General features: G+C 37.4%; 1 protein-coding gene across 1 annotated transcript in view; it reads right to left on the reverse strand.

The window, feature by feature from the left end:
- Nucleotides 1–12,662, reverse strand: part of LOC113041267 (teashirt homolog 2-like) — a 53,659-nt gene extending 40,997 nt beyond the window's left edge. The window contains exon 1 of the mRNA XM_026199707.1: nt 12,086–12,662. Coding sequence (XP_026055492.1) covers nt 12,086–12,125 — 40 coding nt within the window. The 5' untranslated portion in view covers nt 12,126–12,662. The remainder of the gene's footprint in view (nt 1–12,085) is intronic.
- Between the last annotated feature and the right edge of the window lie 2,379 nt (nt 12,663–15,041).

The following is a 15,041-nucleotide window of genomic DNA, read 5'->3' on the forward strand; positions in this document are numbered from 1 at the left end:
CCCCAAATCCCTTTCATTTCAACACTACAAATTTCAGTATATGAATATAGTTTTTTTTTTTTTTTTTTAAGTCTCATTACGGAAGTTAATGTGTTTAAAAGTCAACATTTGATGTTGACTCTAAAATAGGATAAATAAAAATATTACATTGAGTCCAAACTAAAGCATGAACTTAAAAAGCAAGTCATCCACAGATGCTCAGTTTCCCGAACTGTTTTACACCCCTACAATCTAGTAACTGGAAACACCAACATTTCCACACAGGTATAAAAACAAGCAAATCACAGGATGTACAAACCACTCGTGAGTCAAAACATGAGTCAAATCTCAGTGAATCAAAGGGAACAGAGTTCAGATCCCCACGAGAGCTACCAGTCAAAATCTGAGCAGCTCATCTGCATCTCTCCATTCACATCCCGATAGCAGCCACTTTCACATCCAGCGAGCGACTTCACACTACACCCACGAGGAGGTTACTGGAACCTTCTCGCAATGACTCAAGACAGTGTGCAGGAAGGCCTGGCATCATGTTTTGTTTCAGACAGATGCAGTTGGCCCACAGTGAGGCATGCTTCTTCCTGTACAAAGGCTTCACTGTGTGCTATCAATCATGTGAAGCCGGCATGAAGCTATAAATCCCTTCTTTGAGGAAATCCCCCCTTTCAGATTTACAAAATGGTGAGGGGTGCGCCGTGCCCACTGGAATATTGCAGGAATGCACGTATTGACAGATACCAACAGAAGCGCGCGGATTTGATTCGCTGTTTGGTCGACGGGTGCCATATAAAGTTTTATGGGAGAATCTGAATAAAAAAATTAGCTGTTTGTGTATAATTCAGTCATGCCAAAGGGGAAATGTACTCGTAATGTCAATAATACGGTGGATTTGGCGTGCCATGTTAGAATTCATTTAGGACGCCAGTGGATTTTTCAACTTTAAAACACAGGCAAGGTTTAAAGGGACAGTTCGCTGCAAAAAAAACAAAAAACAGTCTTTTTTATCATTATTTATTCATCCAAACCCACATGACTTTTTTTTCATGGAACACTAAAGAAGAAATTCGGAATCTTTACGCAGCTCTTTTTGATACAAATTAATCATTGTTATTATTATTGTCTTTCTGTCAACGATATAAAAGCACCATATATTTAGTTCAGATAATTTAACTTAATGTTCAATTCACATTAAATAGAAGAAAGTTTGTTCCTTACTCTGAGAGAATTTTGCCAAAATCTTACATAAACTTAGTTCATTTGACTAGACTGATTACATTAAATGACATACTTCAATCTGTTCCTCTCAAAAGTGATCATAAAGCTTCATACGACTTTGAATACAGTGCCAAAACACTGTTTTATTGAGTTTTTAGAGCTTGATAGACATTATTGCCGTGCTGTTGTTGCTGGTAAGCTACCAGCTACTGTTTGCGTGAAACATCACTGTATGGAAAAGTGCTGAGTGACGATTTCTCAAAAATTCTTATTTTGTCACCTACTGTAAAAGAAAATACAGACTTGAGAAAGAAAAAAATTATAAAAGATTTTCAATTTTTGGAGCAAACTATTCCTTTAAATGTAAACAAGCTGTGAATTGCAGGAGAGAAGTTAATGTTAATAATGTCGATTAACATGTCTGCGGAGAGTGAAAGAACTGTGAGCCTCAGCAAGTTTCTAATCACGTGAAGTTCAACTTTCTATTTGACTTGAAGTCTTGTAGAATAAGATAAAAGGAGCTCCATCACACCCATTCCTCTCACTCTCACTAAAATGATCGAGGCTTTCACAAAGTTGGAAAATGTTTCAAGAGGGCACGGCAATTAATAGGAGAAATTACATTTGCTGGGATCTTTAGCGGAGAGAGTTCTTCTTCACAGCGGAGTGTAATGCTGCATAATTTCACTGGTTTGCTCACATTTATTTTCTTTTGCTAAATTGCAATATTAGTCATACACTCATTATAGGGGCCATCAGTTCTTGGCAAATTCCTATTGCCGTTCATTTCCAACAGAGACGATGCGGGATGTGTGTGTGTTTTTTTTTTTTTCAGGCTCATGTCAAGTATTGAATCTTTTGTCACTGTGTCGCTGAATCATTTGCCATTATCTAACCGACAAGGCCTGTGCATTTGCACACATACCTGGTTATTTGCTCCAAAAAATTATAGATGACATGAAATATCATTCACCAGCTACAGAATTTATATTGTGCTATTATATTCAGGAGTTCTCATTAGAGCACCTGGAGATTTGGTTTGGTCCTCACACTGCACATAGTGTTGCCCATTAAATATTAATATACAAAAAAATAATAACAGTGAAAATAATATTATTTATTTATTTATTTTTAATTAAATAAACAAAATAATAAAGTGAGCTAATGTTTAATACAAGTATTAAATAGCATTAAATACAAATACTGCTATTTTATAGTAAACATACAAATAAAATGCTAATATTTATTTATCGATATATTTTAATATGAATTTTAAGCATTTTCAAACTTACAATCAGCAAGCTTTTATTTTTGGCAGGATGGTGGCAAATAAGTACATGCTGCCAGGTTTAGTATTTTCGAGAGAGTCAAGGAACGAAATTTCATGAAATATTTTATAATGTGCTTTGAAAATGGCGCGGATAGCCTAAATTTATATTCCCTTTCAAGGGAACCTCGAACTGTGTCCTCTAGGGGGCGCTATGGGGAACACCTTGTCGTGGCCTTTGTCTGAAGCATACATTGAAAAACACCAACGAGTTTGCCGACGACAGCCTCTGCCGTCACTACCGGCGCAACTCTGGATAAATAGGTGCTGGGAGTGTCACGACGAGGTGTTCCCCATAGCCACCCCTAGAGTGTCTCGCTCCTTACTCAGGGAACCATGATTACATTCGTAACCCGAGATGGTTTCAATCCACATAGCAATCTTACACAGTATTACAGTTTGTCGATTTACAGTAAAACAGTAATGTGCATGGTAACAGCCTTCAACCATGTCGTTACGTAATGAGTGGTCTTATTTACTTATTTACACCGCACATTTTTATTTTGGTACCACTTACCGTATTTTCAGTACTATAAGTAGCACTTTTTTCAACAGTTTGGCTGGTCCTGCGACTTATAGTCAGGTGCGACATATTTATCAAAATTAATTTGACACGAACCGAGAGAAAGGAACCAAGAGAAAACATTACCATCTACAGCCGCCAGAGGGCGCTCTATGCTGCTCAGGTCTCCTGTAGTCTACACTGAAACATAGAGCGCCCTCTAGCGGCTGTAGACGGTAATGTTTTCTTTGGTTCTTGGTTCTAAATAAATGCAATTTATAGTCCAGTGCGACTTATACATGTTTTTTTCCTCGTCATGACGTATTTTTGGACACATGCGACTTTTACTCAGGTACGACTTATGGTCCGAAAAATACAGTATGTGCACCCATGATTATATTCTTTTTGTTCCATTTAAAATAAATGCTGTTCCCTTGAACATCCTTTTCAATAATCCTAAATAAAAATTGATTAAAATATTGAGTAATATAAAGCAACACAACTGTTTTCAACATTGAACTCATCAATCATCATATTAGAATGATTTCTGAACGATCATGTGACACTGAAGACTGGAGTAATGATGCCGAAAATTCAGCTTTTTATCGCAAAAAAAATAATTAAATATTAAAATATATTCACATAGAAGTGTTATTTTAAATTGTAAAATTATTAACATTTTTTGCTGTATTTTGATCAGCCTTGGTGAACATAAGAGTCTCTATCCAAAACACTTGTACCGATGGTAGTATAATTTTACAAAATAATAAAAAAAATGTTAATATTTTACTATGGCACGCTGTGTTTAAACATTCACCATCAGCCAAAAAAAAAAAAAAAAATTCACACACTGCTACACTGTTAAATCCTGTACCAGCACAATGCCACCAACCATTAATATGTTCATCCGGTTCTCTTAATCAAGTTGTAAGTACAACTGAATTATTCTATATCCTACAAGGACACCTAAGCTGTCAGAGCTGTTTAATGAGTTTCAATTAAGCTGTTAGTTTCAGAAGAACGGCGCGGCTTGTGCGGGCGTCTACTCAGAGCTCTGCAAGGACACAAACAAGACATTTTATTATGGCAGACTCGCTCCATCAAAACCGGCATCTTTGAGTTTCCAATCAGAGCGCTACAATATGAGAGAGACGTCATCGTTTGGAATTAGTTTTCAAAACAATACACATGTGAGCTATTCGGGCATCAAAGTGGCGTTTTACGGTCTTAAAACATCTGTTTGGCGCAAAAAAAAGCTGCACTATCTAGGTTAGGAGCCTACGGCGGTTTGAGTGGCTGGCTACAATTAACCACAAAATGTTGTCCTTCTGTGATTAAAGAGTGAGAAACAAGCACCTAGTGCTTGGAGAAATTCACTTGACTGTTGTTATTTGTTATGTTCACTAAAGAGCACAAATATGTAAATGATTCACTCTAAAATACTCTAAAACATGCAAAAATATGCAAACGATCTACTCTAAAATGGTCCTCCAACATAAGTATGAATAACAATTGTGTTTGCATATCGTATCATGCTCATGCTCTCCTGATCTTTGTCTACAAAAACTTCCCGATTCAGCCCGAGCAGGCATTACAGCTCTGCGCTCCCGCTGACCTCTAGGTAGAAAATGGACTGAAAGGCCAGCCAGGACTCGGGAATATCGAGTTGATTCATCAAATTAGTTCCCGTGTAATTGCACGGCATGACGTGCCATGAAACTTGTCAGCTATAAAGCTGTCGGGAAGCCATCAGCGGCCATGTTAAATGAAGACACAAAAAAGGCCTGAGGTTTATGACTCGGTGCTGTTTGGACACTCGCCAGAGAAGTAGTGAGGAGACGGACGCCTTTAAGATTTCAGACGGGGGCACTCTTATCTGTGCGAGCATTGTAGCTATCCATTTATTGCGTGCATTAATCAATTTGATTTCCGCAGATGCTTTAATTAAATATTCCTTTCTAGTCAAGGCTAAGGTTTAATAATAATGTGAAATTAAAATTTGATATAGTGCTTGTAAAAATAAGATGACACATATTTGGTAAATATGAAAAATGCATCCAATTAGAGATAATTTTGCAAGGCTGTTGTTTGTGGCAATAAAATCTAGAAAAAAAAAAAACAAGAAAAAAAAAAAAACATAATTACATATATCGATGATATAGTCTAAAAACAACTGCAGCAAGTGTTTGGTAAAAAAAAAAAAAAAAAAAGTATGTGCAGTCTAGGTAAAAAAATTATTTATAAATAATAAAATAAAGCATAAAAAATCTAATAAAAAAACATATATAAGAAATGAAATAGAAGTTATAATATATAAACACTTCTTATTTTCCTGTAGACCCTCCGGCCCCTCAACTAAACCTGATCTTGTGAAATTTTTCCCTTCTAATTGGTACAGATTGTGCCATTAGCAAAATATTGTCATAGCTCCTGCCCCATAGACTGCAGCAGGCCGGGGTTAATTTGCATAATAAATCTTAATTGAGACTCATTAAGCACTTGATTGGAAGCAAATCAGGTACACAGTGGACAATTTTTAGATTAATGAAGTTTCTGTCTGTTTTAAGGTACAGTTTTCTCCCATCTTCTCACGAACTGTCGGGACTCAGGAGGCCAGATGTGAAACAAGGATTCTCACAGGAACATGAGCAACAAGAGGTCGAGTTACACACCCGTCTCACCAGACAAAAAATAACCTAATCAAACATTGTTAGACAGGCTTGGTACACAGATCAACGAATGAATACACGTGCTGAACATGTAAAATAAATATAATATGTATATGGTTTATATATATATATATATATATATATATATATATATATATATATATATATATATACTTAAATATATATTATGTATATACTTATACAGTATATATTATATTTAGATTTTTTTTAACCAAAGTATGTTTTTGAAAAAAATATATTATTATTATAAAAATATATTAAAATGTTTTTAATAGTATATATACACAGTACTGAAAACTGCATATTGACCACTAAGAAATAAATAATAAATATCTAGGCTATCTGTCTCCCTCTAATTTTCTCGCTTTGTCTCTCTCTTTTTATATATAGTTCAAAATATATGATCCAAAATACTGTGTACTGATTAAAAATCACTGTAAAAACAGCAAAAAAATAATAAAGTAACAGGCCTTGTTTAGCATTTGCTACTATAGTCCATAAATTAAAAAATATATAATATTTAATCAATAGCAGATAATTATATATAGTTATATAATAATTATTATAAATAAATAATAAATACATGTATTTCAAATATTTAAAATTGAAAAAAAAAAAGATTTAATACAAGCTTATACAAGGATATCTAACACATCTGTGTTTTTCAGCAAAGCAAATATGGTCAATATCTTAAAGGCCTAATAATCGGCCCGGCCAATATATCTGTCCTTAAACCAGTCATATTTATGTGGCTCTGCAGACAAAAAACAAAGAGAAAACATGAGTATCTTGTGTAATAAGTAATGGGTACACTGTGTCTGTCTGGTTCCCTTGTGATCACGACATCTTTAAAAACAGAATAAAACTTTGTGTTCATATCAACAGGATCCTATCTGGGAGGAGAGGGGTAAATATGACAGCGAGATGTGAAACCTGATCCCAAGCCACAGTTCTCGGTCCGGACGCAGCACCCTGTCTGAAATCCATCTGGACACGGTAACATGAGCACATACTGATTATTTTGAGCAACTTTGGAAGCATATGGTGAGCCCACAATTACCGAAATAAGTCCATTGCAGAGTAAGAACTGCTTTCCCGAAAGAGTCAGGTGTGTTCGGCATCCCGTTTTAAATACACTGCGACACCATCAAAATTCCTGCCTGTAATCAAATACGGCGCGCACAAAAGGTGTTTTGTGTTGTCGTTAGGCCTTTTCCCCCCTGTCTGACTTTCACTCCAGAAATTGACACAGATCAACTCTCCCTTTCCCCCTCGACCTCAATCTCCCAGACATGCTGTATCTGCGGAGAGCGGGTACAAAATGCCATTTTGTAATTTCTTTTATACTCGGATGTCTGGCAGGAGTAATGAGTTTTAGCCCGAGAGCAATAAAGTCTCTCTGTAACCTCATCATTGTTGTGTTTAATGAAGAAAAAAGCAATAGAAATGGCTTTTTGCCGAGATGATCACGTAAAAACATTATCCTCCTCGATCGTCCCGCTGGCGTATCAAATTGTGTCATTTAGCTGGAAACTGGCGCAGGTCTCGGAGGGAAGGCAAGGTGAACGCGCGGTTGCTGCAGCGGGGGTACGAGGCGACGCGGTGCTCGGGTCCAATCAGGACGCAGGGTTTTTTTTTCCCTCTTTTAAGGAGAGGAGTAGAGCGCCGAGCGCTCTGGGGCACGGGAGCTTCTCCTCTCTCACCTAGACGCAGCACCGCCCTGTCTGACTCCCGGAGCAAAGCCTCACAAAGTGATACTGCCAGCTCCACCTGCATGCTGGTGGATATATCATGACATCACCGCCACGGAGACAGGATAAACGTTGCTGTGGTTTAACTGTTACACTCATATAAACAAACACTGGGGTATTAGTGCGATACGGGACACAAAGACATAGCAAACACTGGAAAGACAGCTACATGTTAGCGGCGTGGCCTCGGACACTCCTCTCTGCCGTTCGAGAGGTTAATGATATTATCAAACAAATACTTTACGTGCTATGACAAGAATATGATTAGCAAATTCAGCGCTGGACCGTCTCTACCTGGACTAGAGTAGCAGCAACCGCTGATGTTTCCAGAACGAACCATTTTAGAGGACTTTGAGCTAGCCAATTCCCAGAAGCCCCTGTCACTCACTTATTGGCAATGCAACACTTAATGCCTTTGTCTGTACTCCAATTTATCTTGTTAACAACAAATTGGGCTAGCAGATTGACGCACGGGCTATTCAAAAACTGATTAGAAACATAATATCACTGCGCTGCACACTAATAATCCCGTACAGTCATGTGTCTGTGCACTGGACTGGGCTGGGCAATGTGGTGACTAGCATTCATTCTGAAAGGGTGTAAAAGAGTCATTTAGTTCAATCGTAGGAACCATCGTTTCCACTAAACAAACACTGTTGCCAAGTAGATTCCAGATTCTTGATTCATACCGTACAAGTCTAGGAATCAACAATCAAGTGTTTTCTGCACTAGCTTTCACTAGATTAAGAATCATTTTCTTTTATACGCACCCATATATAAATGCATACTAATGAAAGATATCTGTCTACACTTTCAGAGATTTCCCTGAACGCTTTTTATTAAGTGACGCAACCAAATAATTGAAGTCAGAGTGAACTGAAGAATCGATTCATTGAACTGACTGAAAAAAATGAGTCAAACCTACGACAGAAAAGCTAGGTGCTTTTTTTTATTATTATTAGACACTACTATATCATCATTGAAACAATGCTCAGATAATTGCAAAACTAGTTACGTGAACTTTAGGAAGCTTAATGGCCAAATAAAAGCATAATAAAATAAATCTTAATCAATTATAATGCTGCTAAATTCAAGATCTCCAACAAAATAATAACAAATATTCAATATAGACATCATGAAATTTATTGATTGATTTTTATTCATTACTTTTTATTTTTATTTTTTTATTTTTTTGCGAAAGCACCGAAAATATTGTTACTTATCGTTAACTAAAATAAAGTCAAAGAAAATGAAAAAATTATAAATAAAAATTACCAAAACTTTCAAATTAAATCTAAAACTTACATCTACTTCAAAATATGTACTATAAATAGTACATCAGTTATACCAAAATAACACTGGAGTGAAATGCATGTCAGTTCATTTTATATATGATAGATACTGTAAATCCAATACATCTGACCTTCAGTGACTGCTAACTAAAGTCACACAACAAATATTAACTGTGCATCACCGCAGGGATTCGTCTTTACTCTAAACAGCCGTATTTCCACAGCGCCAAAAAAAAAAGGATAACCGTGCCCGCATAACGAAATGAAAGCCATTTTATACCCAGTACATCTTAAAACGACTGTACGAAAAATGGGAAAAGGAGGGGGCTGGAGTAAAAAAACCTCATTCCTTGCATCTTCTCTGGTCTTATTTTAATACCTCTCCCTCTCCTTGTTCACCCCTCCACACATCATTAAACATATTATTATAACATGACTGTCAGCTTGCGTCTCTCTCGCCGCTCCATTCTTGCTCTGCCAGGTAATCAATTTGTCGTCACTCTCTGTAACCCCAGTAAAGTCATCAAGGGAAATGAGTTACAGCTGCAAAAAGCCTTCAAGAATATAGGTGGGGGTTTGAGGGGTGGGGGGTCAGGAGATGGTGGGGGGGGGGGTGACAACAAGGGCCTGGAATATTCTGCCGCTGATAGTACATCCCAGGTCTCGAAGATGAAATATTAATGCACAATTTGTTTATCTGCGGGCCCACGTCTCTCCTGCGCCGAGCTGTTAATTTTCTATCTGCGCAGACAACAGATCAGTCAGTCATGAACTCTTCATAGCCATTACCGGGAGACATTTTGATTAAGTATTCCTAATGTAGTGGATAGGAAAGAATGAAAACACTCTGCCTGCCAACATTTGATTGACCATTAAGCCACTGATGAATGTGCCTGTCAAAGAGGAGACAATTACCTCAACAATGAAGAAACTCTTCTGGAAGGCTTATTTCTCCATAGGGCTGACACATTTACCAGATTACAGGCGAGCAGGCCCAGAGCGTGTAAAGGGATCGCTTAGGAATCTTCGCAAAAGTTCACCCAATAATTGCGCCGCCTTTGTTAGAGGGAAAGGGGCTTTTAGGGGGAGCGACAAATGTGTGTGCGCGCGAGGGAAAGTGACAAAGTAGAAATGAGGAAGAAGGGACTTAGCATCTTCAGGGGGTTTTAAGATCCGCCATTGCTGGCAGAGTGTGATGACCATCTGTGTGGTTTGTCTACTGTTATTATAAAGAGTGATCATCCTTCCACCTCATAAAGAGTCCGAAGCATCTGGCGTCAACATACACAAAAACAATAACCAGCCATACGCGCATTACAAAACAAAGTTTGTCTCCTTGCAATTGTAGCGTACTTCTCTTAAACGAAAGAAAACAATGGGCTTTGTCTAGAAAAGCACAGTCAAATTAAATATTGGCACTTTAAACGGTGGCGTATGGGTTTCTAGTTTGGTCAAGATATTTACATTTAAATAAACATTTTAAAATGCATTATTAATAACAAATGATTGAAATGCACATTCTGTTCCAAAAATATACATACCCTACATTTTACAAAAAAATAAAAAATAAAAAAATAACCTTAACTGTTTAAGGGAGCATCGTCAAAGTTATGCCGTAAAGTCATTTTGATAATCTGAACAGCCACCACCTGAGGTCATGGGAAGGCTAACAAAGAGCTGGTGATAAATGCATCTATTAGAAATTAATCTATCAATAAATCCAACGTGACGTGTGATCAATCATATGCCAAGTGAAAGCCCGAGGGGGAAAGGAAAAAAGAAAATGTTTCACTGAAAAGCCTTCTGGTAAACTGCCAGTTGCGTTGCTGTGCATGACAAGATTATGGCTGTGTTTCAAAACCTAGCGAGTTTCCTACCTAGACAGCATTTTTTGGACCCATAGGTGCTTTATGAATACTATTCAGAATGCTACAGGACATGCACATGCTAAGTCGGGAGATCACTGAGATTTGGCACACGGTCTGTGAAAGAAAGTGTACTGCTAACACTGTTATACAATTAAGGCGAGCAAAATTGTATTTCATTCATTGTTTCAGGTAAACTAAAGATGCTTCTTGATTATTCTTGTCTAGACATAATCACTGTCATTATATAAGTGATGCTCTCAAAAATGCTGTCTAGATAGTTAGTTCACTAGGCTTTGAGACAGTCTTTGAAACAGACAAGTGTTTTGACAACACTGGAATAGGCTACAGTTAACAGGAAAAATAAGAGAGCTCGCCTCATCATGCTACTGAAACGTAAATAAACGATCCAAACGTTTTTATTCTGGCATATTTTGCGCTCTCGAGCGCGCGCTCCCGCGCGTGTCTGCGTGCATTCACCCCGTTTGTGTGTGTGTCAGTTTGTCTATGAGATATTATGGGTTCATAGGAAGTTCAACCGATATTCGGATCCCAAACAGCACATCTATCCAAAATCACTCCGTATTTCCTCTCTGTGTATTTAGCAAAAGAAAGGCGCCACGCTTCGTTTCCCAACAAAATCTGGCTAAAGGTTGAACTTTTAAACTCCAAAAAACTATGTAATGTGTAAATAAATATAATCACATTAGTTTAAAATGAAAATATGATTCGTTTTACCTCATTATATGAACAACAGCCATTGGCAAAATGATTAAAATAACAATACAAATAGGCCAAGAAGTGAGCCTTGCTTAAACTAATTCACTTCGTTTATATACTCATACACACAAACATCTTTAAAATGAGACAAATCTTTAAAATGGTTTACTTAATACTCGTTTTAAGATACAATCTGCAAATATGACGTAAACTGGCTTTGTTTAGAGAATATACATATTTATTAGTGGTAAACGTAACAAAAAAATATTGATTAAGGGCATGATTTTTCGCAGTGTATAACAGACGTTGAAGGGGTTACACAAGGTTCACTACTTGGTCCGTTTAGAATGCCAAAACGTTGCGATTTTCAAGCACGCCGTTCATTTTATAAGGTACAACGAACGTTGTTTACGTTTTAAACGGACGTGTTTACGTTCATTTAAACGTGAAATAGTTCGTTGCACTCGAAAGTTTAAAAACTTTCGCCGGATTTTGTCGGGAACCGAAGCGTATCCTTTCGCATGCAGAGTCTCAAAGCATCGTTCTCTGATATTAAAACACATCCTCTTTCTAAGACAGCGCTATCACTTTCATCATACTGTTTCGCAAGATAAAAAGAGGTTCATTCAGATACAACCCCGTATGCTCGTGAGCTGAAAACGCGGATGAATAGCAATATTCATGTCGGGATAAATGTGAAATGATAGGTGTCAGGTTGAATCTTACCCGCAGCCCTTTTGGGTGCCTGCTGTTTCCTCCTTGGCATGTTCAACTCTCTTTAGTTCACGTACAGTGAAAATGAGCCCAGGTCAAATTCAGTATAAGTGCTCTGATACACACGCAATAGCGACTCTCTAATGCACTTCAGTTCCGTACAATCCAGTATTTCAGAAACGCTGTCCAGAAATCAGGTGTCTCTTTTTAATATACCTCTCCTTCCTAGATAGACAGATCTATGGCGGATTGTTTTGCATTGCTTTTCTTTCCGTCTCTTCTTCTTCTTTTCTTTTTTTGTTTCCCCAGCCGAAAGGACGAACGCTGTCAATCGCTTAGACTCCCGGTCTCGTATGAAACGTAGTGAGAAAAGGGCAGAAAAAAGAGTGTATATCACACACATACACACGCGGCGATGCCAGCAGCAAACATCGATCCATAGAACAAACCGAACATTAAAAACTCCTCCTCCTCCTCCTCCTCTGGACTTGATGATGGCAGCGAGACATTTGTTACACTAGATAACCACGAGTTTATTAAAGAGACAGAGGCCGGAGAAAACATGAGACAGCCCACAAGAGCAGCCTCATACTGTCTCTCTGCCGCTTCAGGCTGGAGTTTACAGATGCTGGGAACTGAGCGCGAGAAATCAAGAACGCGACACAGTGCACAGTAATAATGAATAACGTGCACGCGATGGGGAATTATTTTTAGTAGCTGCCAGAAGTGAGATATAATTGCTATTGCTGTGGTAATTACTTACATTAACTTGTCTATATGCATAAGCGGGATTCTGCATAGCCTTAACAAATGCAAAGAGACAAAACTTAAAATGTTATACCTGGTAAGTAAATTTGACTCTTGCAAAAAGATTTTTGATCACACTGAGTCTCTTCCTGGTTAAATAAAGGTATAAAAAAATAAAGATCCATGTTACAGTCAGTGTGAAGAGCTTATTTTCTGTAGCTGTTAAACATGAGTGATTGTTGTTGGCATCAATTAGCAATGACGTTATATTGAGTAGCCTATATTACATGTATTTAGACATGTTTATAAAGACACTGTGCCAAGAATTCAAGTGTAAATATACAAAAAGTCCTGTGAAAACTATTGTAGAAAAATATTTTAGTGTAATTTATGAATGCTAATAATGAATCAACCACTTGTACGTAACAAATGTGGAGTAGCTTCTAGAAATTATATATTAGGCCTGTTATTGTTGGCCTACTATAGCAACACATGTAAAAGGTATAACGGATGTGCATTTCCAGAAATGTTTATGAAGGCATAGGACCAAAAATTAAAACATGGAATACAAAAAGTAGTTGTTGTGTGAAAACAAAGAGAAAATGTTAAGTGACCATGCTATGTCTATGAGTACTGATAACAAGGAACATGCAGACTGTAGTTATGTTCAGCAGCTGCTACAAATATATATATATATATATATATATATATATATATATATATATATATATATATATATATATATATATCGTTTTGGGCTGTACTGTACTTTCCAGAGTAACAGCAAACAAACAAACAAATAATTTAATAAATAAAAAATCGGTATTGTTTTAAAAAGGAAATTCAAAGAAAAGACACAACTGCATACGTTTTTACATTTTAGTATATTAAATACATGTTCATTTATATTACTCAGTACATATAATGCAATACACAGTATCATGAGCGCTGCGATGCACAGTGTGACCGTGATTTCAAAGTGTTCTTTGTGTCTGGTTTTTGAAACGGCCTATATTTTATCAAAACTGAATAGTGGCATGATCTCATGCCTTCTCATCAGTCATCTCAATGTCAAAAAGTGGCCCGATTTCCCCGAATTCATCCAGCATAATGACACGAGCTCAGAAAAGTGATTTGATTTAAACCAAAACCATAGAAACATTGAAATCTTTCAGCTGAAAAACCTTTATGATGTCATAGTAACAGCAACAATGAGCGGCACACAATGAGCATCGTGGTACATTGTTCAGCACAGCTTCATTACAGCGTAACTGTAGTCCTACAAGGTGAAGCAGAATGGTTCGTCTTTTTGAAGCTCTCCAGTGTCTCACCATTTGTGTCCCGACCTCTCACCATCTCTGATTATTGAGGTCACCGATAAACAAATGAGTGGCCATTACTCACAGACTACAGATGACCTCAGCGCACACGCCCCCTCCCACCATTGCTGTGTGATAAATGATCCCGCTGTCATACAGAGAGATGATGCTGCCTTTGTTCATCTGTTATATGGTGACGTTACTCGATCCTCCTGTTTTCTAGCCTGCTTTTCTCCCTCTCTGTGTGCTGATGAGCGGATGCCAGTCACCGAGCGATGATGGCAGAGACCTCCCGTGAACCTGACATGAACTCCGCCGATCAATCAGTGTTGGTCCTCCACTCTGACCATACCTGTCTGACAGCTTTTAACACCCTCTGTGTATAAACGCTAACACACACACACACACATGACGGCACTACAGCTCTACCTGCATGTATTGTACTGCTGGCACACTGCCTACAACATACACCAGCCATCTCCTGACCAGCGTTATGTGTCTAACATATAAGGGTATTTTGTCATGTGTGATGCCAAAAGGTCAGTATGACGTTAAGATCTGTTAATAGTCCACAGGTGTGTTTAGTGTGCTTCAGACTGGAATCAGAATGTCTTTCATATTCAAATTCAATTTGAACTAAAGATCCAAAAAATGTTGTGGAATTAACCTGAATGTTGGGAAGTAGAATTAAAATGAAGTGAAATTCCTAAAACTGTATTATTTATTTATTCAACAAGATTTTTTTTTTATTAAGGCAGAGGTTTACATTTTTTTGAAGGTGTATAGGACTAGTGAATAGACAGACAGACAGACAGACAGACATAGAATGATGGATAGAAGATAGAATAATAGAATATAGAATGTTTAAAAGAGCGATAAAGAAAAACAAAACAATAGAATAA

This window comes from Carassius auratus, chromosome 23 (genome assembly GCF_003368295.1).
Source record: "Carassius auratus strain Wakin chromosome 23, ASM336829v1, whole genome shotgun sequence".
NCBI classification, from domain to species: domain Eukaryota; kingdom Metazoa; phylum Chordata; class Actinopteri; order Cypriniformes; family Cyprinidae; genus Carassius; species Carassius auratus.